General features: G+C 34.4%; 1 protein-coding gene across 1 annotated transcript in view; it reads left to right on the forward strand.

Moving 5' to 3' along the window:
* Positions 1–544: 544 nt before the first annotated feature.
* The window catches only part of LOC129233548 (toll-like receptor 2), a 36787-nt gene continuing 10913 nt past the window's right edge, over positions 545–26418 (forward strand). The window contains exons 1-3 of the mRNA XM_054867560.1: positions 545–715; positions 3087–3320; positions 14216–14306. Of these exons, the coding sequence (XP_054723535.1) occupies positions 545–715; positions 3087–3320; positions 14216–14306 (496 nt within the window). The remainder of the gene's footprint in view (positions 716–3086; positions 3321–14215; positions 14307–26418) is intronic.

The raw sequence follows: 26418 nt of genomic DNA on the forward strand, positions 1-26418 counted from the left end.
ATTTTCTAGGATGATTCTGCTCCGTGCCATAGGACAAAACTGGTAAGTAACAATTTAAAAACCTTTATCCTGCCATTAGACTTAAATCGACATGGGGTTAAATATTTTATTCGTTCTCTAAACTCACACGCAGGTTCAGAAATAGAAAAATGAGCATGGGGTCAGCAGTTTGCCTTAGCCCGGAAACAGCCCCGATCTACGTAAACAATTATCGAATTCCTGCTGTTAAATGTTTATTTCAAAAGTTTTGCCGAATTTCACATACATTCATCGTCAATCGGTCGACCAATACTTCTCACATAATCCCATTGTTGTGAAAATGCGAGGGTGATGCAATTTTTTTTACCAGCACTGTACGTTTTATAAAAGCAAATACAATAAGTTGGGCAGTTTAAGATAGAGAGAGTGTGATACAAAGTTACCCTGGTTGATTGTACTTTTATTATGTTTCCAATTAGCCAATAAATGGATCTGTGACTGTCGTCTCTCATGGCTTAGGGATTGGATAGTTCAACGGAAGTCATCCACTTATTGGGCATCAACGATGCGTTGCACATTTCCTATGAGGTATCGTGGCAAAATATTAAGCAATATGTCAAACCAAGACCTCCTTTCGTGGCCGGATGACTGTCCAAACGATTGCGAATGCACTTGCGTTTCTGACGACGACGAGTTTCACGTTAAAGTAGACTGCTCTGGACGGGGACGACAAAAAGTAAGTTTTTTTGTTGTATACTATCTGTATCATAGACTTGCAACACTTACACGCCGCAGGTGTCCATTTTGCAACGTCCCCAATTTAGTTTTATAAAATACAATGAGAAAAACCTGAAACCCTGTTGCAAATAATAATAAATTGCACACGCACTGAAAATCGGGGTCCGACTTTGGAGTTTTGGGACATTAAGTCCGACACATTTGCAGGCGTCACCTTGAACTGTAGTTCATGAAAATTGTGTACATTTACAATCCCATTTCCTTGCATATGCATGGCTATAAAGCTGCAGTACCCAAATGTAAACGTCTGGTACTCAACCTTTATTTCAATTATGCTACATACACATGTCAGCAATTTCTCACGGGCAGCAACCTAATGAAAATTAATTTAGTTTACACGCATTTTTTTTATTAATGTCGCTGGATTGATTAAGCAAACAGTGCTTTCCTTATCCTCGGACCGTAAGAGCCTATTGTAAAATTTGGCCTTTCTGAAGATGCTATAAAATTGATAGTTAACTTATGGATAACAGCTTTAATGATGATGGAATGTAAAAATAGATTTCCTTTCTCAACTATTTCCTGTTTGTATTAAATTTGTACTCTTGAATTTGCAACTTATTCTTTATCTGAGAAAAACAAAAAATTACTATTTGAACACTAAAATATTTTTTTGCAATCAATTTGAATATTTGACAGTATTTATTGCTTTTCCAGTTGAAGGAATGTTTTCAAATGGGTTGTAAGCCATGTATAAGTTTAAGTATATATTTTTTTGAGTTTTCCTCTTGACTTGAACAAGAAGTACAAAACCAAAAGTAATTTTTGGAAATATTCTTTATAAAAGAAAAAAAAAAACAGGAGTTCAAAAAAATTAAGGTTAAGGTACAAACGGATACCACGATTCCTTCTCAGTTTATCAAGTCACCCCGAAATTCAGGCTGAAGTGGCAAAGATCTATTAGCTTCGATCAATCGGTTGTGAAAGAAAAGGATGCCGAAGCACTTCCTTATTAATTCGGTGGCTCATAGTTCGGGGGTGAGTCTTCCAGGTCTTCTTCACGTAACTAATATGTGTACCATTAACTCCATGATCTTTACTAAAAGAGTTGCTGCTAAAAGTTTAATTAAAATACAAAACTAAGTTACTGCTTTTAAACCAGGGCTAAGACAGAACCACGAATTATATACCGACAACCTGGTAATACCATCCACAGACTGTAGTTTCGCCCTTGTTGTGGACTCATGACTCTGGGAAAGGCAACAACCGAGCTATAGGAAAATGTCATCTCTTTGAAGCTGAGAGTGCCAACAAACTGGTTGCTAGAGTAAATTTTGTTTTTCAGCGAAAGTCCGCAACTACGGTGCGGTTTAACCCGTAAATTGCTGTCAATTAGCTTGGGTCTTAAGCAGTCTGGTGTGCTAAATTTAATTAGTCTACAGTTTGTTTGCACTCTCAGCTTCACTGTGAGGACATCTGGCTCTATCCCGGCTACTTTCTATTCCAGGCTGATGACTCCATAACAAGGATGAAACTGCAGTCTCTGAATGTGATACCCGGGCTGTCTGCATTTTGTATTATGTATAATATACTGTTTTTGCGTAGCTCAGTAGTTCGCGACCTGTCGGGGGTCTTTTCATCCATGAGCTCACTTATTTTTGAAATTGGAAAAGGGGTTCTCTTGTAAACCCGAAATAAATGTCTGCAGTAATTTGAAATTTTGTGCAATCATACGTTGTTATTTCTTAATTTACTTTTTTGCACAAAGATATTTATTCAGCTTTAGATTGTTCAGAGTTCTGACAAGGAATGACAAGTTACAAAAGAAATCAGCTAAAATTCAGGAGATTCCTCATAAGACCTCGGTTGAACCATACGGGAGTATTTCATCATTCATCGCCAGGTTTATGAATTTTCATTTTTTTTTAATTGAAAGAGTCAGTGCTTTTAATTATCCCATATTCTAATTTAAAATAATAATAATAATGATGATTCCATGAAAAAAAAGTTCTTCTGTTTTCGAAAAGTACTTCAATGATCTCAGTTAAGTATTTTCCTTCTAATACCTATTTCATCGTGTTAGAAAAATAGAAAAATAATTTTAAAAGGTACTTTTATGTATTTATATCAACTGTTTAGTTAAAGAGTAATTGATTAAAATTGTTTTATTACATACATTATTCTTCAGATTATCTCGTTACGATGGTTATTTCAAATGTGTCTAATTGGTGCAAAAAAGATTGCAGTGCTTAAGGGAAAAGTATCTTCACCTTCCTTTCTATATATAGGTCCCAGCAAAACTTCCGATCCGTACAAGAGAACTTTATTTACAAGACAATTTCTTGACCAATCCCCTGAACTTCGACGAGGGCATCTTTGGCGAACTCGTGTCTTTGGACCTGGAAAGGAATTTTTTACAAAGTTTAGACTTTTACTTGCCTGAGAATCTCACCGTGTTGAAATTGGCTTCAAACAACCTTACCCGATTCTTCAACTCCAAACCGTCCGAGAATATTCAAATTTGGAGTTTGTCAGACAATCCATGGATTTGCGACTGTGAAACACGGGATTTCAAAAAGTGGATGATATCAGAAAAGAACAAGGTAAGATCGTTTCAAATTCAGTTTGAGATATAGCTTCAATATAGTCCTCAGGTTGGAAGGAGTTCCTTTTTTTTTTTTTCTTGCGACTTTTTTCGGTGATAACTCACCATGTGTGTTTGTTGTCATGTGTTTTGGTTGTCCTTTACAGCTTCCACTGCGATTCAATGCCTAGGTTTTTTTTTTTAAGTTTTTGCTGTCAAAAAACGTCGCGAACCTGAGGATTATACTAAAGCTATTCTCAGTTTTATTTATGTCTACAGAATTAAATAATTTCATCTTGTAAACATTTTTTTGGAAACTGAGGTTTAAACTTGTCCTGGCAATATTTTTTGCTTTTTCGACCTTGATCATTAAACTGCAAAACAAACTAATAGCAAATGCATAAGCAATATATCAACAACCCCGTCAAGACGTTCAGAAACTGCTGTTCCGTCTTTGGTCTGGACTCATCAGCCTGAAGCGATCAACCACCCTGAGGCAGATGTCCTCTCCTTGAAGTTGATGTTACCTTCAAATTGAAAGATCAAATTAATTTACCAAACCAACGAGCATCCGTTTGCAAACAATGGTGCAGTTCAACTTGAAAATTGAAAGCAAATGCCTAGGTAACATGCATTAAGTTTAGGCTAGCCAGATTTCTGAAATGTTCAACTAGGACACCGATCCCCCCCCCCCCCCCCGTCGTGAGTATTCAAAAGGGAACACACCCCTGGCTAATTTTTAGCGTGTTTTACAGGGAAGTTCATTATCAATGCAATGAATAATTGGTTACTAATTATCAGCCTAAAACAGAGGTTATAATAAATGACTCAAGCGGATAAATTTAAACATTTTATTTCTTATATGTTAAAATTTAGTAACAAGTTTAATTAGTAAGAAGAAATACTGATGCTTTGAATGAGAAATAAAAACTTGAACAATATTTACATTTATCTTCCATTACTAGGACTTTTTTCAGAAAGTGTTTTTGGTTTTAATCTTGTTGTAAAAGTTCTCACAAGCTGATTCAATAATTATTTTACAACTCCATGTTTCAAATGACAAAGTAATTATCCTAAATAACATTTCACAGTTGATTATTTTTAGACTTTTTTGATCATGTGTAATCAAATTTACCTTCACCGGATGTGAAGTAAACAGGTCGGGAAACCGGGGTTTTGCTTGAAGACCGAAACTGTCTCAGTCAAACCGAGACGTCTGGCAAGCCTAAGTAAGTTACAATCCATAAGCCAAGGCAAAGGCAGAACTTTTAGCAATATACCAATGGTTTTTTCGGTCATGACATACAGCACTGTAAAAACAATTCAAAAACGTTCCTGGAAAATGATGGGCAACTGATGTGCCCAATTTCTGCCAGTAACATATCTTGCAAAAACCAGGAACGTTTTCCGCGAAAATTCAGTAACCTTCCTGAAATTATCCTGGAAGCTTCCTGAAAAATTCAGAAATTTTCCAGCTTAAAAGCCAGTCGCGTCTCTGGAATATTAGAGTCAACTAAGGAAGGTATAATATAATTGCGTGGCACCTTCCTGATATATCAAGGAAGTTCCAAAAACAGTATTGCAAACATGGTCAAAGCCAAGACAGAACTTCTTAGTACCATCAAGAATTTTACTCGCCTGTATTTCTCGCAGAGCTACGTAGTTCATTAACTTCTTCGCTCCCTATGGAAGCTCTATCAGTCTGGACGGGCTGCAATCGAACTGAAGCCAATACACTTTATAAATACGCTCAGTTAAACATTAAACTAAGAGCTAAAAAAATTTCACAAAATGTAAAGTCTGCATTCGTGCAACGTGTAGCAATTCAGGAATTTTTTTGACAATGATACTTGATTATTCTAGGAAGTGAATAGAAACCATTGAAACCCCGAAACGTAACACGGATATACTCAGTAACGTTTCGGAATTTTTTTACAGGGAGGGGCAGCAGTTTCGTCCTGTTTGCGGACTCATCCGACTAGAATTGTCAACGAGCTGAATGTAGATGTCTTCTTTTTGAGGCTGAGGTTACCTTCCAACTGGTAGATAGAATTGGATACTGACTATTCCATGCTAATAAGTCCACAACAAGGACAAAACTGCACTTTCTGTGTATCAAGACCGGGCTGTTGGTATATTGCTTGTAGTTCTGCCTTAGCCTTGGCCTATGGGCGATAACTTATTGAATAATAGCAAGTGTTTTCTATTCAGTGGCAAGATTGCGCGGAAGGTTCTTTTGAAAACGAATTATTAATTCATATTTTTGAAATTTACTGCAATAATTTTTAAAACTTTTTTGCCGAATTAAGGAGAAAAATGCATTTTAATATTCTTGCTGGCATTCGTTGCCCTGCGTAACGGGTTATGTACATGTTCTCGCATAACTAATGATGACATTGTATTTTACTGTGCATATGCAAATTTATATATTTATACTTTTCCTGTGGCAACGCCTCTGGGATTGCAGTTTTATACTGCGGTCTCTGGGACGAACGGCAGAAACAGTAAGACTGCGGCGGCATGATGTACACAATATAATGGTTCTCCAATAAAACCAAGCAAAACTACAATTGTGTCAGCCTCAGCTATTTCTCAAAATAAGTTTTACAGTCCACTACCAGCGATCAACATATGGTCCAGCAGCCGGATAATAATATGGCTAAAACATATAATAAAGCTGAGTTGAACAGATTAAGGGGACGCGTAAAAGCAAAACTCACGATTATAACTAAATTTGATGAGAAAGATAAAGAATTGTGTGAGAAGACTAAAGTTGAATGCGAAAGTAAATTACGTGATATCTTGGAATTAAAACAAGAATTGAAAAGGCTCTTCGAGTTATACGGTGAGTTAAAGTTGGATGAAAAAGAAGAATTCGAGTGTGATGAAGTCTTCATGGAATTGGACTCTATCTGCGACACTCTGGAGGTAAACATTAAATATTTCCTTACCGGGTTTACTGATAAAACGGATAAGTCTAAAACTGAAGACTTTAACGCTAACAATTCATTAAAGTTTGATTTGGCTGCCAAATTGCCTACTATCCCGTTACCTAAATTTAGCGGTAGAATTGAAGAATTTGCTAACTTTAAGGGTCAGTTTCAATCCATGATTTCTGCTAATGAAAACATTTCAGAAACTCAAAAATTATTCTATTTAAAAGCTGCCTTACAAGGTGAAGCAAAAATGTTAGAAACTAGTGAGGACACGTTTAAATCCTTGTTTAGTGCATTAGAGGCTAGGTACGAAAATAAACGTACAATAGTGGATCTCCATATTCAGGAAATATTAGGATTAGAAAAAATAAATTTCGAAAATTCAAAATTATTGAGAAATTTATCTGATAAAGTTAAAAAGAATTTAAGAGGCTTAAAAGCGCTTAATTTAGAATGTAATGATCTTTCAAATGCGATAATAACGAACATTGTTCTTCAAAAGCTAGACAAAGATTCTAGAAAGGCATACGAATTATCTGTAGCTACTAAAGAAATTCCGTCATTACATGAATTATTACAATTTATAGATAACAGATCTAATGTGCTTGATCAATTAAATACGAGTATTTCTAACAAAAATGTAAAAGGGTTTCAAAATCCTATGTCAAAACCCAGAAATTTATTTATTAATGCCGATAAGAACATTAAACTTTGCTTTATGTGTAATGAACAACATTCTTTATTTAAGTGTAACCAATTCAACAATTTAAATATTTCTCAGCGCTTAGAATTTGTAAAGAATCACAAATTGTGTAGAAATTGCTTAAGGCAACACAAGTCCGAGTGTCGTTCAACATTCAAATGCTCGGTATGCTTTAAAAGGCATAATACATTGCTACATTATGAAAAAGACAAAAATGACAGTAAATCAGTACCTTCAAATGTAAATGTTAATAATTCGTTTTCCGCGATAGAAGAATCATCGTATAAACAAGAAGCGTCACTCGCAAGCACGCTCCTAGCTCAGAAGTCAGGAATTTTATGTACCGTTTTGATGTATGTTACCAATGCGAGTGGAAGGAAAGTGAAATTAAGAGGAATTTTAGATAGTGGCAGCACTGTAAACTGCATTTCTCGTGAAGCCGCTGAATTTCTTGGGTTAAAAAAGGAAGAATCGAATCTTTTCATTTCTGGTATCAATGGTAAAGAGAGTTTTGTAAAAAAGTCAATAACAGCAACAATTTCAAACGAGAAGGGAGATTATACAAAAACTACAACCTTTTTAATTTTACCAAAAATTACGGGACTAACGCCGATGAGTCGTCTGGATGTGTCGCGGTTAGATTTTCCCAGCGGAATCGAATTAGCGGATTCTGAGTTTTTTATTCCTAACAAAATTCATGCATTAATTGGGTGCGAATTCTTTTTTGAATTGCTTAAGCCGGGGAAATTTAAATCAAAAGATAATTCTTTATTTTTGCAAAACACAGTGTTTGGATTTGTAGTATCGGGAACAATAAATAACGTAAAAGTAAATTTCTTTGCGGGTTTGACTTCCGAAAAGGAAAACTTAAATCGTACAATTCAGAGATTTTTTGAGATTGAATCGTTTCCTGGAGATACTGGGGATGACAAAAATGCTTCTGTTGAAGAGTTGTACTGCGAGGAATATTTCATTAAAACAACTAAACGCGATGATTCTGGTAGATATATAGTTAAACTTCCGATAAGGGAAAATAGGAGGTCATGTTTGGGAAACTCCAGAGATGTCGCAGAAAAACGTTTGAATCAACTTTGGAAAAAATTAAGCGAAAACGAAGATATGGCAAGTCAATACAAGTGTTTTATGGACGAATATCTGCATCTAGGGCACATGGAAAGGGAAATTGAGTGTCCTTCAAACACGGACAATGGTTATTACATTCCACATCACGCCGTTTTACGACCAGATAGTGTATCTACGCCTTTACGGGTCGTATTCGATGCTTCAGCAAAAACAAATGAGGGTAGTTCACTAAATTCAATTTTACTCAACGGAGGTATCGTTCAACAGGACTTGTTTTCCATTGCATTGCGGTTTAGAAAACATCAATATGCTTTCAGTGCTGATATAAAAAAGATGTATCGGCAGATATTAGTAGATCCTGAGGATCGAGAACTGCAAAAAATTCTTTGGAAAACGGATCCGTTTGGCCCCGTTGAAACTTATCATTTAAAAACTGTAACGTACGGCACAAAATGTGCGCCATTTCTGGCCACTCGAACGCTAAGGGCTTTGACAGATGATGAACTCAAAGATTACTCCGATGCATGTGAAGTAGTTCGCAACGACTTTTATGTTGATGACGTGCTGTCGGGTTCAGAAAGTTTGGATCAGGCTAAGTTCCTACAGTCTAATCTCATTAAAGTTTTGCAGAGAGGAGGAATGGAACTCCATAAATGGGTGTCTAACCATCCTGAATTAATACTAGGGGATACTCACCATGAATACTCGTTCACATCTCAAGAAATAACTGTCAAGACATTGGGAATGTTTTGGTGTTCAAAATTGGATTATTTTACATTTAGAGTGACTGTGGATATCAAGGAAAATTACACGAAACGTGAAGTTCTAGCCACAATCGCAAGAATTTTCGACCCCTTGGGTCTAATACAACCAATTATTTCGAAGGCAAAAATTTTCTTTCAGAGACTTTGGGTATTGGCACTCAATTGGTCGGATCCTCTCCCTCCTAAGGAGTGCAGGGAGTGGTTGAGCTTTTTGAAACAACTTCCAGTTATAAATCAAGTGCAAATTCCCAGGTACAGTCTTCTTCCTAAAGCAATTACTATTCAGCTACATGGATTTGCTGATGCTTCAAAACAAGCTTTTGGGGCAGTTATCTACTTGAAATCGACAGATGCGTTTGGATACATAAAAACGAGTCTCTTGTGTAGTAAATCAAAGGTATCTCCTCTAAAAACCTCAACAATACCTCGTTTGGAGTTGTCATCAGCTCTGCTTTTAGCGCGACTTACATCCAAGATTATACCCATATTGCAGTTGCCAATAGATAATATTTATTTGTATAGTGACTCGACCATTGTTCTTGCCTGGATTAAAACCCCAGCGGAGAAGTTAAAGCCGTTCGTTTCCAATAGAGTGAAGGTAATTCAAACGATGAATCAAAATTACCAGTGGCGACATACCTCTTCTAAAGATAATATAGCGGATATTATCTCTCGTGGACAAGATGCAGATGTTCTCTTGACAAATAAACAGTGGTGGGAAGGACCAGAAATTTTAAAACAACCTCAATCACATGGACATTCATTTGAACTAAACGATCTTAATCAAGTTTTATATTACAGTGAAGTGAAGGATACTCATGAGACTGTCTTAACTGCTACAGAAAATGATTTGTTGGTAAATTTCCTGAATTTGAGTAATAACTATCAAAAATTAATTAATGTATTTAGTTATATTCTTAGGTTCATTTACAACTGCCAGAATAAAGTAAGGAAGATTGGACCTCTAACAGCTGATGAGGTCACTGCCAGTGAGTTAAAACTTTCATCGTTTGTTCAACAGGAAGGTCTTAGTGATGACTTTCAGCAGCTAAGTTCGGAAAAACCAGTAAAATTGTCAAGTAAATTAAAATTTTTACCTTTTTTCGATAAAAATTCAAATGTCATAAGAGTCGGAGGTCGTTTGTCAAATTCTCAATTACCCTTTGATGCAAAGCATCCAATAGCATTGCCTAAAAATCATAAATTATCAAAACTCATTTTATTAGATTTACATCTAAAAAATTGCCATCTTGGTGCGCAAGCACTATTGCATGCATCTAGATTAAAATTTTGGATAATTCATGGAAGAGATCTCGCCCGGAAAATTGTACATGAGTGTGTGATTTGTTCAAAATACAAACCACGATTTTTAGAACAGAAAATGGGAGACCTTCCACCTGAACGCTGCCAACAAACATTTCCCTTTTTGAATACTGGCACTGACTTCGCAGGTCCATTTTATATTAAAAATAAAAATCAACGTAAAGGAGCATTACAAAAAATCTTTATTGCAATATTTGTATGTTTATCAACCCGTGCTGTTCATTTTGAAATTGTGTCGGATTTGACGTCTGATTCATTTATTGCATCATTGAAAAGGTTTATATCCCGTCGTGGAAAATGTGCTGTTTTATTCAGTGATAACGCAAAAACATATATCGGTGCTCACAAAGAGCTCGACCGCTTGCATAAGTTAGTGAGTCAACCAGATGAGATTTTATCAAAATTTCTTTCTATTGAAAGAATAAAATGGAGGTTTATCCCACCCAAATCTCCTCATTTTGGAGGCATTTGGGAAAGTGGTGTCAAATCATTTAAATTTCATTTAAAACGCGCAATGGGCAAATTGATTTTTACTTACGAAGAATTTTTAACAATCTCAAATCAAATCGAAGGGATTTTAAATTCGAGGCCTTTAATGCCACTTCCGAGTGATGCAGAAGAAATAGAAGTTTTGACTCCGGCACATTTTTTAATTGGCAGAACAATGTTCACAGTGGTAGAGCCAGAGCTGTTAGATTTGTCTGATAACAGATTAAAACGATGGCAGCAAACAACAAAAATAATTCAGCAAGTATGGAAAAATTGGTCGAGAGACTATTTATGCCATTTACAACAAAGGTCAAAATGGTGTTTTTTGAAGGAAAACATTGCCATTGGGGCAGTGGTTTTGATAAAAGAAGATAATATGCCTGTAAATTCGTGGAGCTTAGGACGTGTAATAAAGGTTTTCGAAGGCCGGGATAAATGCATTCGAGTCTGTTTGGTAAAGACTGAGGGTGGTACATTCAAACGTCCCATAACTAAGTTAGCAATTTTACCTGTTCCAGTGTAAAGTGGATGATTTTAATTAACTATATCTATTTTAATGTTTACATGTTTTAATTGTAATTGAGTTTTATATCTGTTCAATTTACTTCTGTGCATTTTATGATATTTTACTGATAATTTTATTGATTAATATTTTTGAAATCTATCAATTTCAACGCCGGGAGTATGTATTTTACTGTGCATATGCAAATTTATATATTTATACTTTTCCTGTGGCAACGCCTCTGGGATTGCAGTTTTATACTGCGGTCTCTGGGACGAACGGCAGAAACAGTAAGACTGCGGCGGCATGATGTACACAATATAATGGTTCTCCAATAAAACCAAGCAAAACTACAATTGTGTCAGCCTCAGCTATTTCTCAAAATAAGTTTTACAGTCCACTACCAGCGATCAACAGACATGAATTTTCGGATGTTCTATTAGGTTTCTTCATTGAAATATCTTTTATGGGATGGCACAATGGCACTTTCCATCTCCAAAACCTCCGAAGACTTGAAGTCCTCATTAGCGTTTATAAGCTCATAGCATTACCACCTGAGACTTTTGCTGCCCCTTTTCACATAAGAGGGTAGCACCTGAGCTAGTACATTGTGCATTAAACTAAGAATTTAATTTAGCCAAAAGCATCCAAGCCAAGCTCATGTGCAAAGGATCTTTATTATGCTGCATAATCAAATCATACGACATGCACGCTGGTTAATTGCCTTAATTATTCACCATCTTGATGTCCGCAAACGTACGCATAAAAAGCCAGCGCCTTACCACTACGCCACCCTCTTGGCTTTATGCTAGGTCTCAAGTTCATCATATTTTCCTCCAACTCCTTTAAATATTGCTTGACAAGAACCTTACAATTCACTTTTTTGCGAGGAAACTCGAAGTTCGTCCTTATGCGATGGTCCTTGCGCATCATCTTTTAATGCATAGGCAGAATAAAGTTTAAATCCCACACACACACACACACACACACACACACATATACATATACATATATATATATATATATATATATATACGAAAAATAATGACGAGAAAAAGGAAAATACAAGCGGAAAATTAATAGAAAAAGACGAAAAGTTGAATCCAGAGATCAGAAGCCGTGGAGGATACAATAAATATGGTCAAAAGACCAAAAAAGTTTAGCTACAAACTACAAAGGGAGTAATTAAGCTCCAGTCTGTGCAATACAGAGTAACATTTGACTAAACGCACCACATGTTAAACTATAAACAAGAACTTAAACCTAAAATTAAAAGCAGAGGCGTTCGCCTCGACTAATTAGGAAAAACGAGTTCCAATAATTAGCCTCCCGCAGGACAGTACCTACCAATAACTTAAATTAATCGGAAATGTTTAAAGGGTACCTCAAATAGCATGAAATTATCGAATTTTCACCGAAAAAAAAAAAGTTTTTTTCATCATTTTTCAAATAAAAAAAAAGTATCAGTTTTACATTTTTGATGGCCTTATTTCTTGTTACAAGTGTTTTTTTACTTAAACTGCTTTCTCCTGTGCCCTAGTATACCAGTCTGACTCCGGTCGGGACTGCCGCGAAAGTAACGGAGAGCAGCGACCCCGTTCCGGCCCAGGCCTTTTCTTTTCAGCCCACAAAGCTTTTTCGCCAGCACGACATTTCATGCTGCTGCAATCATTTCAGAAACAATCTCACAAAAGTTTCTCTGTTAGTTTTTAGTTGAGTTTTTTTTTTCCCCTTTTTTTTTTTTTTTTTTTGTAAGAACACAAATTTATGAGTGTTTTTAAAATTGATTAGTTAGTATAAGTTTTATGAACTTTGTTAAAATGCAGTGTTTTCCATAACATGGCATTTGCTTTTGTTAACTGAATGTGAGAAAACACTTGATATTTCCCTTTTCTGTTATGAAAGGTAATATATATATTTATGAAATAAATCCGTGATTATTTTCATATGATTAGGTAAACTTAATTTTTAACTCCATTATTATTAAATGTGCATCGTTTTTTTACTTTCTAACCAAGTATAACATTGCCTTTATCATTAATTTTTATTTGAGAGTTGAAAGAACTCAGCAGTTCCAATTTTTGCAGTTTTAAAAATTCTTCGTAATTGTGTTCATTTGGTCAAAATGTTACACAAGTAACCACATTACAACCATCAACTAAAACAAAACTAACTTTTATTAACATAAAACAAAGTAAAATTAAAACCATAGGAATGGTTCATGCTGGTATTACAAGGGCCAGCGGCTCCCTTCAAAATCCACATCAATCGAAATCCACATTACCTAAAGCAATCTTTCAATTTAAACTTAAACTTAGGTTTGCTGTAAAACTGGCGAGAGATTTTCTCGCCAAAAGAAACTAAAAGGGAGATTCAACACACTCCCCCAGGATGAACAATTGAAATGTTCAGCAAAATTCAAATATTTACTTTTTTTTTTTAAACAAAATAGCAATCAAACAAATTAACATACTTACAAACTTGGTGTAAACTTCAAATGAATAACAGCTAACTAAAATATATAACAGTCTGAATTAGACATGAAATAACAAAGTTCAATTTAAAAGTAAACAGAAATGACATTTTTATGCGGAAGATTTTTTTTACTGAGTCACTGACTCAATATCAAGTTCTAAATTATACAGTAATTGAATAGGTCTCCTCACAACGCCTGAAGGCGTTCGAACAGCACAAGATCTAACTTTAGAGTCTCTGCCGAAAAAAAGGTCTTTAACAACTCCTATTTTCCACATGTGTTTTGGAACCTTGTCTTCATGAACTATAACCACGTCTCCAATTTTGAATTTTGTAGGAGTATCTATTGGAACCATGCGATTTGCAGATCGAAGTTCCAGTAAGTACTCCGTTCTCCAACGCTTCCAGAAATGGTTTAAAATTTGATCTCTGTATCTCAATAATTTCGTGAGGGTCTTTTTGTTGGATTTTGGTTCTGCCACAGAAGGAATATCAGGAAAGAAATTTGGGCGCTTGCCTATCAGAAAATGAGAAGGAGTTAGGGGAAATGGCTCGTTAATTTCATCATACACGTAACTTAAAGGTCTTCCATTTATAACAGCTTCGATCTCAGTGAGAGTGGTTTGAATCTCTTCATAGCTCAAGCAAGATCGTCCTAAAACTTTCTTCAAGGGCGTTTTGACAGAACGCACCATGCGCTCCCAAAAACCACCCCACCAGCTGGCTCTAGGTACAAATATATTTCCACACAATTCGGTTTTTAGTAAAATACTGTTGAACCTCAGCTTTGGAAATCTTACTCCAAATCTCCTTCAGTAAACTATCACTTTTGATAAAGGTCTTGGCATTATCACTGTATACAATTTTACAGAGTCCTCTACGTGAAACAAATCTTTTGAAAGCTAAGATGAAGGTTTCAGTGCTGAAGTCAGATGCTACTTCCAGATGAACAGCTCTAGTAACTCCACAGGTGAAGAGCACAATGTAAGCTTTTTCCGGGCCCGATTTAGTTTTGATAAAAATAGGGCCGGCGAAATCAACAGCACAGGTCTCAAATGGGGGTGATTCAATTATCCTATCCTTCGGTAACGGAGCAATTTCTTCTTTGCCAGGTCTAACTTTAAATCTTTTGCAAATAATGCAAGATTTCAGCACAGATTTAACATATTTCCTTCCTTTGATGATGTAATATGTTTCTCGAAGATGCGCCAAGGTTGTGGCTACTCCATAATGATAAACCTTTTCATAGGCCTGAAGAATTAGCAGTTTGGTGAATTGTTCCCCGCCCGAGAGTATCCAAGGATTTTTTTCCCTTAGAGGCAGATCAGATAAGCGAAGTCTTCCCGATAAATATAATAAACCATCTTCATCCAATTTAGGGTTTAAATTGTATAAAGGAGAATTTTTATTGATAGGTTCTTCCCGTTTCAGTTCTTCAATCTCAAGAGTGAACACAGTTTGTTGAGTTAACTTTAACCAATATTTTTCCGATTTTGTAATTTCTGCAGTAGTAAGCTCACCTGACAGCTTAGTCTTTTTCTTATTAATGTTATTAAGGAATCTGAAAATCCAAGCGGTGATGTTGTATACACGATTAAGTTTACTAAATTTTCCTAAATCCAGCAATGGTTCTGTAAGTAATTTAACATTGCAGGAAAGCTGAATAGAATTTAATTTGGACCTCTTTTCAATCAAATAATCATTATTGCTGGGAAGAATGTCATGCTTCGGCCACCTTTCTTTAGGCATTGATAACCAATCTGGACCTTCAAACCATAATGTATTTTCTACAAGACTAGTTAAACTTTCCCCTCTGGTCAACAAATCTCCAGGATTGGCTTTCCCTGGAGTAAAATTCCAAATTCTGGGGTTAGTCAAAGACTGTATTTCTTCAACCCTATTTGCCACAAAAGGCTTCCAGTTTATCGGTGAACCTTTATCCAATGTAGCGCGACAATGGAATCTGACCAAATATGGACATCTAAAACATGAGAACTAAAAACAGTTTTTAAATATTTGCACATCCTAGCAGCTATTATCGCACCCATATGTTCGAGGCGAGGGATTGTCAAACGTTTTATAGGGAAAACCCTACATTTTGCCCAAACAAGACTGGTCCGAATTTCATTATCATTTTTGGCACATCGAAAATATGCAACAGCACCATAAGCCTTAGGACTTGCATCAGAAAAAATGTGAAGTTCTATGGTATCAAAATTTTCTAAACCCCCCGGAAAATATTTACGAGGTATCTCAAACTTGGGTAAATGATCAATTTCTGAACACCAACTTTCCCACTCGTATTTTAAATCATTAGGTAAGTTTTCGTCCCATCCTATACCTCGCTGCCAAGTTTCTTGCAACAAACTTTTCATCCTAACAGTAAATGGTAAAAGAATTCCAAGAGGATCAAATATCTTTAGAACAGTTTTCAAAACAACGCGTTTTGAAGGATTGATTTTACAATCCTCGCGAAAGTCTGGAACGTCAAAATGCAAGCTATCAGAATCGGTATTCCATAGTAAACCCAAGATCTTTAAGGTATCATTACGAAGTTCAGCTGTTTCACACATTCCCTTTTCTTCCCACATTTTTCAAAGTTTTACGGAATTAGTATTAAATTTCCGCAAATTCATTCCAGCTTCTTTAAAAATATCTGAAGCTGTCGATGATATGTAATACACTTCTTTATCAGATTTCGCACCAGATATCAAATCATCTACATAAATGGATGAATCCAAAATATTAACTACTTGGGGATGATTTTCATATTTTTTAATATGATGCTTGATCGTAGAAGCCAAAATAAAGGGAGAACAGCTTACCCCAAAAGCCGCCCTCGAAAATCTCATAAATTTTAATTCACCCCTTTCGTTACTAAACCATATAAATTTCAGGTAATTCCTGTCCTCTTCCGCAATTCCAATTTGCAAAAAAGCTTTTTCTAAATCGGCGCAAAATGCAACATTATGTTTCCTAAAACTAAGTATTATATCAAGAACGTTTGGATTAAGATTAGGTCCGGGGAATAAACAATCATTCAAAGAATTTAAATGTTTCTCCTTTGAAGAAGCATCAAACACCATTCTAACTTTAGAGGTTACCTTATCCTCTCTTACTACTGGTCTATGAGGCATGAAATAACTATTTTCGATTTTTGAATCAGAACATGGTTCTATAACCCCATTACGTTCCTGTTCCAAAACAATAGCTTTATAACTATCAAATAAATTAATGTCGTTTTCAAGTTTTCTACTTAAATCGTCAAAGCGATTTCTTGCAATTCTGAAATTATTCGCAACTTTAGACTTATCTTCCTTCCATAATAAAGAAGTTTCGTATCTGTTATTTACAAACTTTAAGTTAGATTCAAATTTATCAATTATTTCCTTTTCTACTTCTGAAACATTTTCCCTAGATTGCATAATCCCGAGTGATTCCAATTCCCACAAAAATCTTAAGCTTTCGAGCTCATTATCAGGGCTTTGCTTTCTACTTACGACTGAGAAACTACAAACAGATTTTCTTTCCCCTTTCATTGACCCATCCTCTACAAAACCGCAAAGCGAGTACCCCAACAAACTATCGCACAGAAAGAGTGATTTTGTTAACTTTTCAACCGGTCCATAACAGATTTGGTAAAAATAATCCGCACCAATTAATAACTCGATTTGAGAACCACCTACGTTATCACAACTCGAAAACTTGTATGACACTAGTTTAGTCATAACTTCTTTGCTAAGTGGTGGGGAGTGAATACTAACACTCGAAATCACATCTGTTACTAACGCTTCAATATGAATACAACGCGATTTATCATCTACATGAGATAACTTCAACTCAACGACATCAAAATTTTTAATTTGCGGTTTAAAAGCTCCAAATGAAAATATCTGAAGTCTTTCTTGCCTTAAAACTGGAGGGTTTAATTCTGAAATTAAACTTTCTGTGACATAAGTTTTTTGACTTCCCGTGTCATAAAGAATTAAAGACAATTTAGAATTCGAATCAGATTCCACCTTAACGCATGAAGTTTGCAAAATTACCTCTTTAGTATTTACATTAGTAATATTTTTCCGACAATGAGAAACTGAAGTAATAATTGATTCTCCCCCAGTATCTCTGTTTACATTTGCGGGTTTGAAAGTTTTATTGGTACAAATTGATGTGTGATGAAAGTTACCATTGCATATTTTGCAGCTCTCAGTTTTAAATTTGCAATTTGAGGATAGGTGATATTTACGAAAACAAACATAACATCGCCCAGTCTTCCGCAATTTTTCACGTTTGTCAGAAATAGGCTTCGACTTGCATGATTTCGAATCATGTTCTGTTGAATCACAAAATATACAAACACCTTTTGAATTTGTAGTTAATGTAGAAGTCGTGGGAATATCCCATTTGTAATTGCTAATCTGCTGTTTATTTTTTTCCTTTTTACTACTTGAAGAATATTTTCCAGAATTCTGCAGATGAATTGTTGCTTCACGAGATTGAACTTCATTTTTTATAAATGCTAGAAGTTCATCGATGTCCATATCTGTCATACTTGACCGTTTACGATTGAAATCCAGGGCCATTTCAGTTGGAATTAATTTCAATAAAATAGGTGCAAGCAAGTGTCCGTAACTACCGGCTGTAACACCGAGGGAGTTTAAATTTCGAATTTGAACTTCAACATTATCATAAAGTTCCCTTAAGTCCCTTATGTGATAGGAATTTTTCACTGGTTTTAAATTTAACAGCTTACTCATATGCGCATTAATGACTAAATCATTTCTACCATATCTGTTTTTCAACAAATCTACAGCTGATTTGTAATTTTCTGCCGTAAGTGAAAATCCTGCAACAGCATTATAAGCGCTGCCACCAAGTAGAGATTTCAAATATGAAAATTTGTCGATAGGAGATAAACTTTTGTTTTTATCAATGGCATTAGAAAATTGGCCCCAAAATTCCAACCAGCAACTGCTGTCCCCATAAAACTTAAGTATGGTAAGTTTAGGAAGTTTCATACAACGCTCAATTTTGAAGGATTGAGAATTACTTTCATCTTTCGAGATTGATGACTCAAACAATTCCTTTTGACTTTCAGCAGCACGTTCATTTAAAAACTTAGTAATCTTATACCGAAATTCTATTATTCTTTCGCTATAATGTTCAGAAGTTTCTATTTCATTTTCAAATTCTGACTCGGCAGTCAGATCTTGGATATCCGAATTTAATTTTTTCAAGCAGTCGTACTTTTCATTTAATTGGTCTTTATAAATATTTAAAAGATCAATTTTCTGCTCTGCTGCGATTTCCTCACTTTCTAGTGCTGTATCTATTTTGTTACACAGTTTTGAAGTCTGTGTTCTTAAACCTCCGCGTTTCTTCTTTAGGATTTCTAATGTACTTGTCATTTTCATTCAATGCAATATTTACAACAGGTATAATAATAAACTGAGCTTACCTGTGTAAATTTCAAGACTTTTCAGATTCAGCTGATCACAATATCAAATCCTGTCGCGGACGCCAGATGAAAGAACTCAGCAGTTCCACTTTTTGCAGGTTTAAAAATTCTTCGTAATTCTGTTCATTTGGTCAAAATGTTACACAAGTAACCACATTACAACCATCAACTAAAACAAAACTAACTTTTATTAACATAAAACAAAATAAAATTAAAACCATAGGAATGGTTCATGCTGGTATTACAAGGGCCAGCGGCTCCCTTCAAAATCCACATCAATCGAAATCCACATTACCTAAAGCAATCTTTCAATTTAAACTTAAACTTAGGTTTGCTGTAAAACTGGCGAGAGATTTTCTCGCCAAAAGAAACTAAAAGGGAGATTCAACACACAGGTTTCTGTGGTAAATCTTTTTTTACTAAATGTCCATCTTTCACTCGTATCACTTGTATTATTTCACTTGTTATATATATATATATATATATATATATATATATATATATATATATATATATATATATATATATATATATATATATATATATATATATATTAGGGTGGCCCTTAGCTATAGCATTTTTCCAAAGTTAAAATTTCATTGCTCGCACCCTCTTATCTTGTTCCGATGAATAAAAAAAACAGGCTGCACAAACTATCCCTTCATTTGGACAATTTCTAGGGGTGCCTCAAATGTCTTAAAATTCAACCAGTACTAGAAATTTAGAAAAAAAATTTTACAAGATTACATTTTTCTTCAATAAATCAACAATTTCTTGAGAATAAATACAAATTATTGTGTCAAATAATTTCTATAAAATCAAAACAAAGTTTGAACAAGCGAATGTTGAACATTATTTTTTTCCGTAGGTGAGCATTTAGTAACAGTAGGACAGTTTTCAGGGTCTTTAGCAACAATGCGTAAAACCAATTTTTTCTCACTTTCTTCTTTTGTGAGAATATTATATAGTGTTCCTGAATTTATTTTACACTTCTTTTTGCAGTATCAATCACAACAATTATTTTTTCAGGTTTTCCAATTCCGCTGATACAACCAAAGTCATCTTTCCAAATTGAAGGGTCTTTGTCACCTATGTTTCTTGCTGTTGTATCTGGCCAAACTGCTCAAATTTTGATAAACAGCCAGGATTTTTTCTTCTCCTGATGATGTTGGGATTTCAGGAACTCCCAATAATTGCTCCATGCCATGAAAAGTTATTGTAGTTTCCAAGCTATTGTTCCTCTCAACTTCTGTGAATGCTGGGAGCAATTTTCCATCCCAGTGTAACACTAATTCTTGGCAATCGTTAAGGTTACATTTTTTTAGAACTTTTTCATGTCTCTCTTCTCTAAATATTTTTCGAAGGCACTGAAGACATGATCGATTTATAATTAGATCCTCAGCATCATGCGCAAACGCTTCTGCAGCATTGACCAATATGTAAATTTCATGTCTATTAGTGACACTTCAGAAGAACGAGGAGTAAAAACTGCAATACGCCTCATGTTTCTTTTCGTACTTGTAATGTGACTGATGTGTTAGTTGCTGGTGTTTGCTTATCAGTGACAGTCAAAACCATCATAGCTTGGGTTGCTTGAAACTAAGTCATAAGTTATTTATGCGATGAATTGCCTTTTCATTTCTTCACAAGTTCTTTTCTTTTCGGATAACTTCCTTATTTTCCCATCAATTTTTTTTCTCCCCCTTTTGTGCTATTCTTTCAGCATCAATCACGGAGCACGGGAGTCCTTTTTGCTCTGAAGAACTAGGAATTTCCTATACTCTTCATTTTTGATGTCTTTCAAAGGATCTACATGCACAATGTTGAAGAGATTGTCCATAATTTCAAATCTCACTCCTCAAAAAGATCTCTTCTCCCTATTTTTAGCAGGAGTTCTGGAAAAAAAAATTCTGTAACTGTTTTGATGTTTCATGAACTTTAGACTAATTTATCAATTCAGTGGTCTGTTCTCTTTGTAGAAATTTGTGCATTTTGATTTAAAAAAAAAAACAGAAATTTCTTGAATATCTAACGCAGCACTTTTTTTTTGTTCATACTTACAACTTTAAATTGTAAAAAAAAGATGCTTAAAACTTGACGATAAAAATTTGATGATAGATTTCCTCTATAATATGTTTGGAAATATATATATATATATATATATATATATATATATATATATATATATATATATATATATATATATATATATATATATATATATATATATATATATATATATATATATATATATATATAACCCAGAAGATCAATATAAAAATCACTTCCTAATTTGCGTAAAGAGCTACTGGAAGATGTTAGAGCAAAGGTGGATCATCTCAAAAGTCAGCAAAAGTAACCAGCAGCACAAACCACTCGTCAGTATGGTCCATATATATATAGTTTTGCTGGCAGTTGTAATGGTTAAATATAAGTTAGATTAACTTTAAACTAACAACTCATAGCTAAAATATTCTGAAATAATTAAATAATTTTTCCTCCCATTGGAAATGAAATACAAGACTACACATTTCAAGTCATAAAAAGTCTACCTTTGTGCTAAAAATTTTTCCTCTTTCATCACAAATTTAAAAGAAGTTTCCTCAAAAAGATTTTTTTCTTTAGATTCTTGATGTCAACGAAACTCGGTGTAGTTTTGAAACGGAAAATGAAGGCCTCAGAGGTCAAATCATCGTGTTCCTACATGAAGCACAACTTTGTCCAACATCAGTCAGTTTAGTCATAGTAGTGACCGTTGGATTTCTAAGTAAGTGCCTGAAATGTACAGTCTGGGGGGAGGGGACAGAACACTCATTCGTATTCAAAAATTATTAGCACTACGGGCACGTGTAAAGTTTTTTTTTTTTTTCCAGAAATAATGCACTCTACATAATTAAGTTTCTTCATTGTTGTTAAGGGGCCGTCTTCATATTAAAATCTGCATCAACTTTCAAGTTTCCTACTCGAACCATACTTTTTTATCACTTATTTGTGGTCAGCATCATCATTTAACTTTGTATGCCAAATTTTGTTTTATTTGCTCCAACCGTTGCTTCACAACTAAAATGAGAAAAAAACATCTCGTAGTGTTGAAAAGATTTTTGATACTTTTGCGTATAATACCTAAACCACTTTGGATACGGCAAAGATTGTTTTTTTATATCAAAGTATAAATTGAACTAACAATAAAAACGTCATTTCCGATATCAAAGATGAAATTTTGATTTATTTTTATTGATTATGAAATTACCATTCGAAAACAATGTGATCTGGACCAAATATACTTTTTGATAGAAAAACAATCTAGATGAATTTTTTTACGAATATACAAAATTTTAGCTTAAAATATTTCATAGATTTTAAGTTGAGTTTCAATTCGAGAATTCAACCAGTATTATTCAATTATATATACTGAAATTAATTTCTGGAAGCAACTGGGGAGCTAAACGCCAAACACTGAGAACTACGTACATTTTTACGGAGCTCCGTAGGAGCACGCCTTCCGATATTTTGCGCTTTGAGGCTGATTTACTACCCTTACAGGAAAATAAGTATCCTTAAAATATCTCTTAAAATCTCATGAAAAATATTTCTCCAAATAGTTTTTTTTTTTTTTTTAAATATTTTCTCTTTGTCAGTTTTTTTTTTTTTTCAATCGGATGATCTTTATTCGAAATTGTTTTAACTCTTAACTTTGAATATACGGTACTTATGTGCAGTTTCTCTTTCAGTTATAAACCTTTTAAACTAAATGTACTTCAGTGAACTCATTAGCATATGTTTCTCATTTCGATTTTAGTATGAATAAAAAACCTTAAATAATAGACGAAATGCATGCGAAATTGCAACTTTTAAAAACACGGATTAATATAAAGTAAGACAAAACAACGTTAGAAGAAGCACAAATTTGTAAATTACAGCAGACACGTGTTTCGGCGTTACAGGGAACGCCTTTTTCAATGCAGAAAATAATGAGCTTATGGATGAAAAGACATCCGACAAAAGCCAAGAGCAGATAAGCATGCAGCTTAAAAGATAAAAACAGCGGATTAGCCAAACACCATGACAAAGTTATAAACCGATCAGGAACCAATAGGAATGCAAGCAAAGGCCAAGAGCTTTCTCTTAGGTACGAACCCAGAAAGAAAGAATTCAATTGGACAAAGATTAAGAGCCATTGTCTGTAAGAATCAGGCAGTTTAAAGCATTTGTAATTGTTGACATTTTTAATTTTTTTTATTTTCACATAGGTTGTTTCTTATCATGAATGTAATGTAAATCCGAAATTTGAGCTTTGTCTGACTCATCGTTTTTGAGAAAACAATTTTTTTTGTTTAGGGGGCGTGGCACATTTTTGCTGATTTTTCAAATTTGCAGATTTTAATGTGCTTGTTGCTTGAACCGCCCTTATAATGACATGGATTTTTTAATTCCATATTACTATATGGTCTTGTTAGATACTGTTACAGCTGTCAAATCGGTGACACTACGAGGGCGACGCCCACAAACTCCGTTTAAAAATGACCGAAAATGAATTTTTTTCTATATTCAAGGCCAATTTTCTCAAAGCGCCTTCATGATGACACCAACATTTTTAGATCATTTTCTAGCCACACTTACATACATCAAAAGTATGTATCAAAATCGGTGTCACTATAAGGGCGCCAGCAGATATTGGAACTTTTATTCAATAAATTTCACAAAAAAACAAATATTTAGAATCTAATTACAACTGTCGCCCTCATAGCAGATATCTGATACTACATTAGGTTGGTAACCAACATGTTTGTCTAACATTTGCACAAAAAAAATCGGTGTCACTCCTATTATTTTTGGAAATATAATCGTTCCAAGTTAGTACGTTTTGGCGTTTTTTTTTATATTTATTTATTTAATATTTTCACACCCAGATTTTTTTTTTGTACATATTTATTTTTAATTTAATACAAAGAAGTGTACCTCATAACATAAACAGCTTAGGGCAGCAAGAGAGTCTTTTTCTTGAATAGAAAATGCCCGTTTTGATATAGGTACCAGGTGGATCTATTGTCCATAACATGTCTAGACTATTATACCAATACTCGTCTTGTTTTTTCCGGTCAAATAAATTTATTTATTCCAATTGTTCTTGACATGCATTTGACATAAACTTGCTAATGGTCAACTTCTACTCTTTTTCTGGGATACCATGTTTTCCCATGCTTTAGTGCTACAAAATTAGCAGTTTTCATTAAGAGATGACCGTCTTTCTGAAATTGGTTTGACTTGATTCTTAATGTTTTCTTCGTTTTGGTCTACGTTATCCTCAAATTCAGTTTCAGATTCTGAATGTTCGCTTTCTTCAATATTCTCATTTGATGTATTGAGAATGCATTCGTTTTTTTTTGTTTCTTCCATCGAAAAAAAAGGATAGGATTTGTTTCATAGTACAATACTCTGAAGCAACGAACAGTTTTTTCCCCGTTACAAACTGCATTTCTCATCTAGTGTGCAACTTGACAGGGATGTTGTTTTTTCCCAGTATTTTCACCAATCGTAAATTGTTCTTATAAATACTCCTTCTGCTTTGAAGTGAACTTGAACTGAGCTCGTAAAGATAGGGACCATCCAATTTCATTAAATTGAACTTTTGGCAATGCAGGGGTATTTATTAGTTGAAAATTTGAAGCATTTATATAAGATGTTTGCAAGAGCTTCTCTCTATACATCTTTCGTATAAAATCCATTTTCAAGTTGAGGTCAAATGTATGTCAATAACAATTGGAATAAATAGATTTGTTCGGCCGAAAAAACAAGATGAGTATTGGTATGATAATCTAGACATATTATGCACAATACATCTGCCTGTACCTATATCAAAACGGGCATTTTCTATTCAAGAAAAAGACGCTCTTACTGCCCAAAGCTATTTATGTTAAAAGATACACATTTTTGTATTAAATTAAAAATAAATATGTTCAAAAAAACTATCTGGGGGTGAAAAGATTAAATAAATAAATATAAAAAAACGCCATAACGTACTAACTTCGAACGATTATATTTCCAAAAATAATAGGAGTGACACCGATTTTTTTTTGTGCAAATGTTAGACAAACATGTTGGTTATCAACCTAATTTAGTATCAGATCTCTGCTATGAGGGCGACAGTTGTAGTTAGATTTTAACTATTTGTGTTTTTGTGAAATTTATCGAATAAAAGTTCCAATATCTTCTGGCGCCCTTATAGTGACACCGATTTTGATACATATTTTTGATGTATGTAAGTGTGGCTAGAAAATGATCTTAAAATGTTGGTGTCATCATGAAGGCGCTTTGAGAAAATTGGCCTTGAATATAGAAAAAAAATCATTTTCGGTCATTTTTAAACGGAGTTCGTGGCCGTCGCCCTCGTAGTGACACCGATTTGACACCTGTAATAGTATCTAAGAAGACCATATAATAGTATAGAATTTACAAATCCATCTCATTATAGGGGCGCTTAAAGCAACAAGAACTTTAAAATCTGCAAATTTGAAAAACACGCAAAAATGTGCCACGCCCCCTAAATTAAAAAATTTAATTTCCCAAAAACGGTAAGGCAGACAAAGCTCATATTTTGCACAAACATTACATTCATGATAAGGAACAACATTTGCAAAAATAAAGAAAATTAAAAATGTCAACAATCACGACCTGCCTGATCCTTACAGACAATGGCTCTTAAGCCGAAGCTTAAACAAAAAGAAAAGAAATTGTCAGTAACCGTGAACCGCAAGAAAGGAAAAGCTGAAATTATTATGCCTTCGTAGAAGACTTTCTGAATTTCATTTCACCAATACGGAAATTAAGGATTTAATTTTCCTTACCCGTACTTGTCTTAAGCAATGTTCTTTTGTTTTTAATGGGAAAATTTTATATTATGTTAGATGGTCTGGCTATGGGAAACCCACTTAGCCCCATTCTTAGTGATATTTACATGCATTATTTTGAGGTTAAGCTGTTCCAAAAACTGCAGTTTCAATTTTATGTTCGGTATGTTGATGATTGTTTTGTTCTAATGAACCAAAATCAGTTTGAGAGTGATGAGGTTTTATCTATTTTAAACTCCATTGATCCTCAAATTCAGTTTTCTTGTGAGAAAGAACGAAATAATTGCATTCATTTCTTGATGTACTTGTTTCTCGTACTGAAATTGGTTTTGAAACTACTGTTTATCGCAAACCTTTTGCTGTTTCTTTACCTCCTCATAGACTATCGTCTCATCCTACAAATCAAAAATATTCTGCTTTCAATTCTTTTGTTTATCGCGCAATTAATATTTGTTCTTCGTCGGAACTTCTCAAAGTGGAACTTAATTATCTTAAAGCTGTGGCAATTGATAGAGACTATCCGCCAACTTTGATTGATT

Source organism: Uloborus diversus, unplaced genomic scaffold, assembly GCF_026930045.1.
Source record: "Uloborus diversus isolate 005 unplaced genomic scaffold, Udiv.v.3.1 scaffold_513, whole genome shotgun sequence".
In the NCBI taxonomy this organism is placed as follows: domain Eukaryota; kingdom Metazoa; phylum Arthropoda; class Arachnida; order Araneae; family Uloboridae; genus Uloborus; species Uloborus diversus.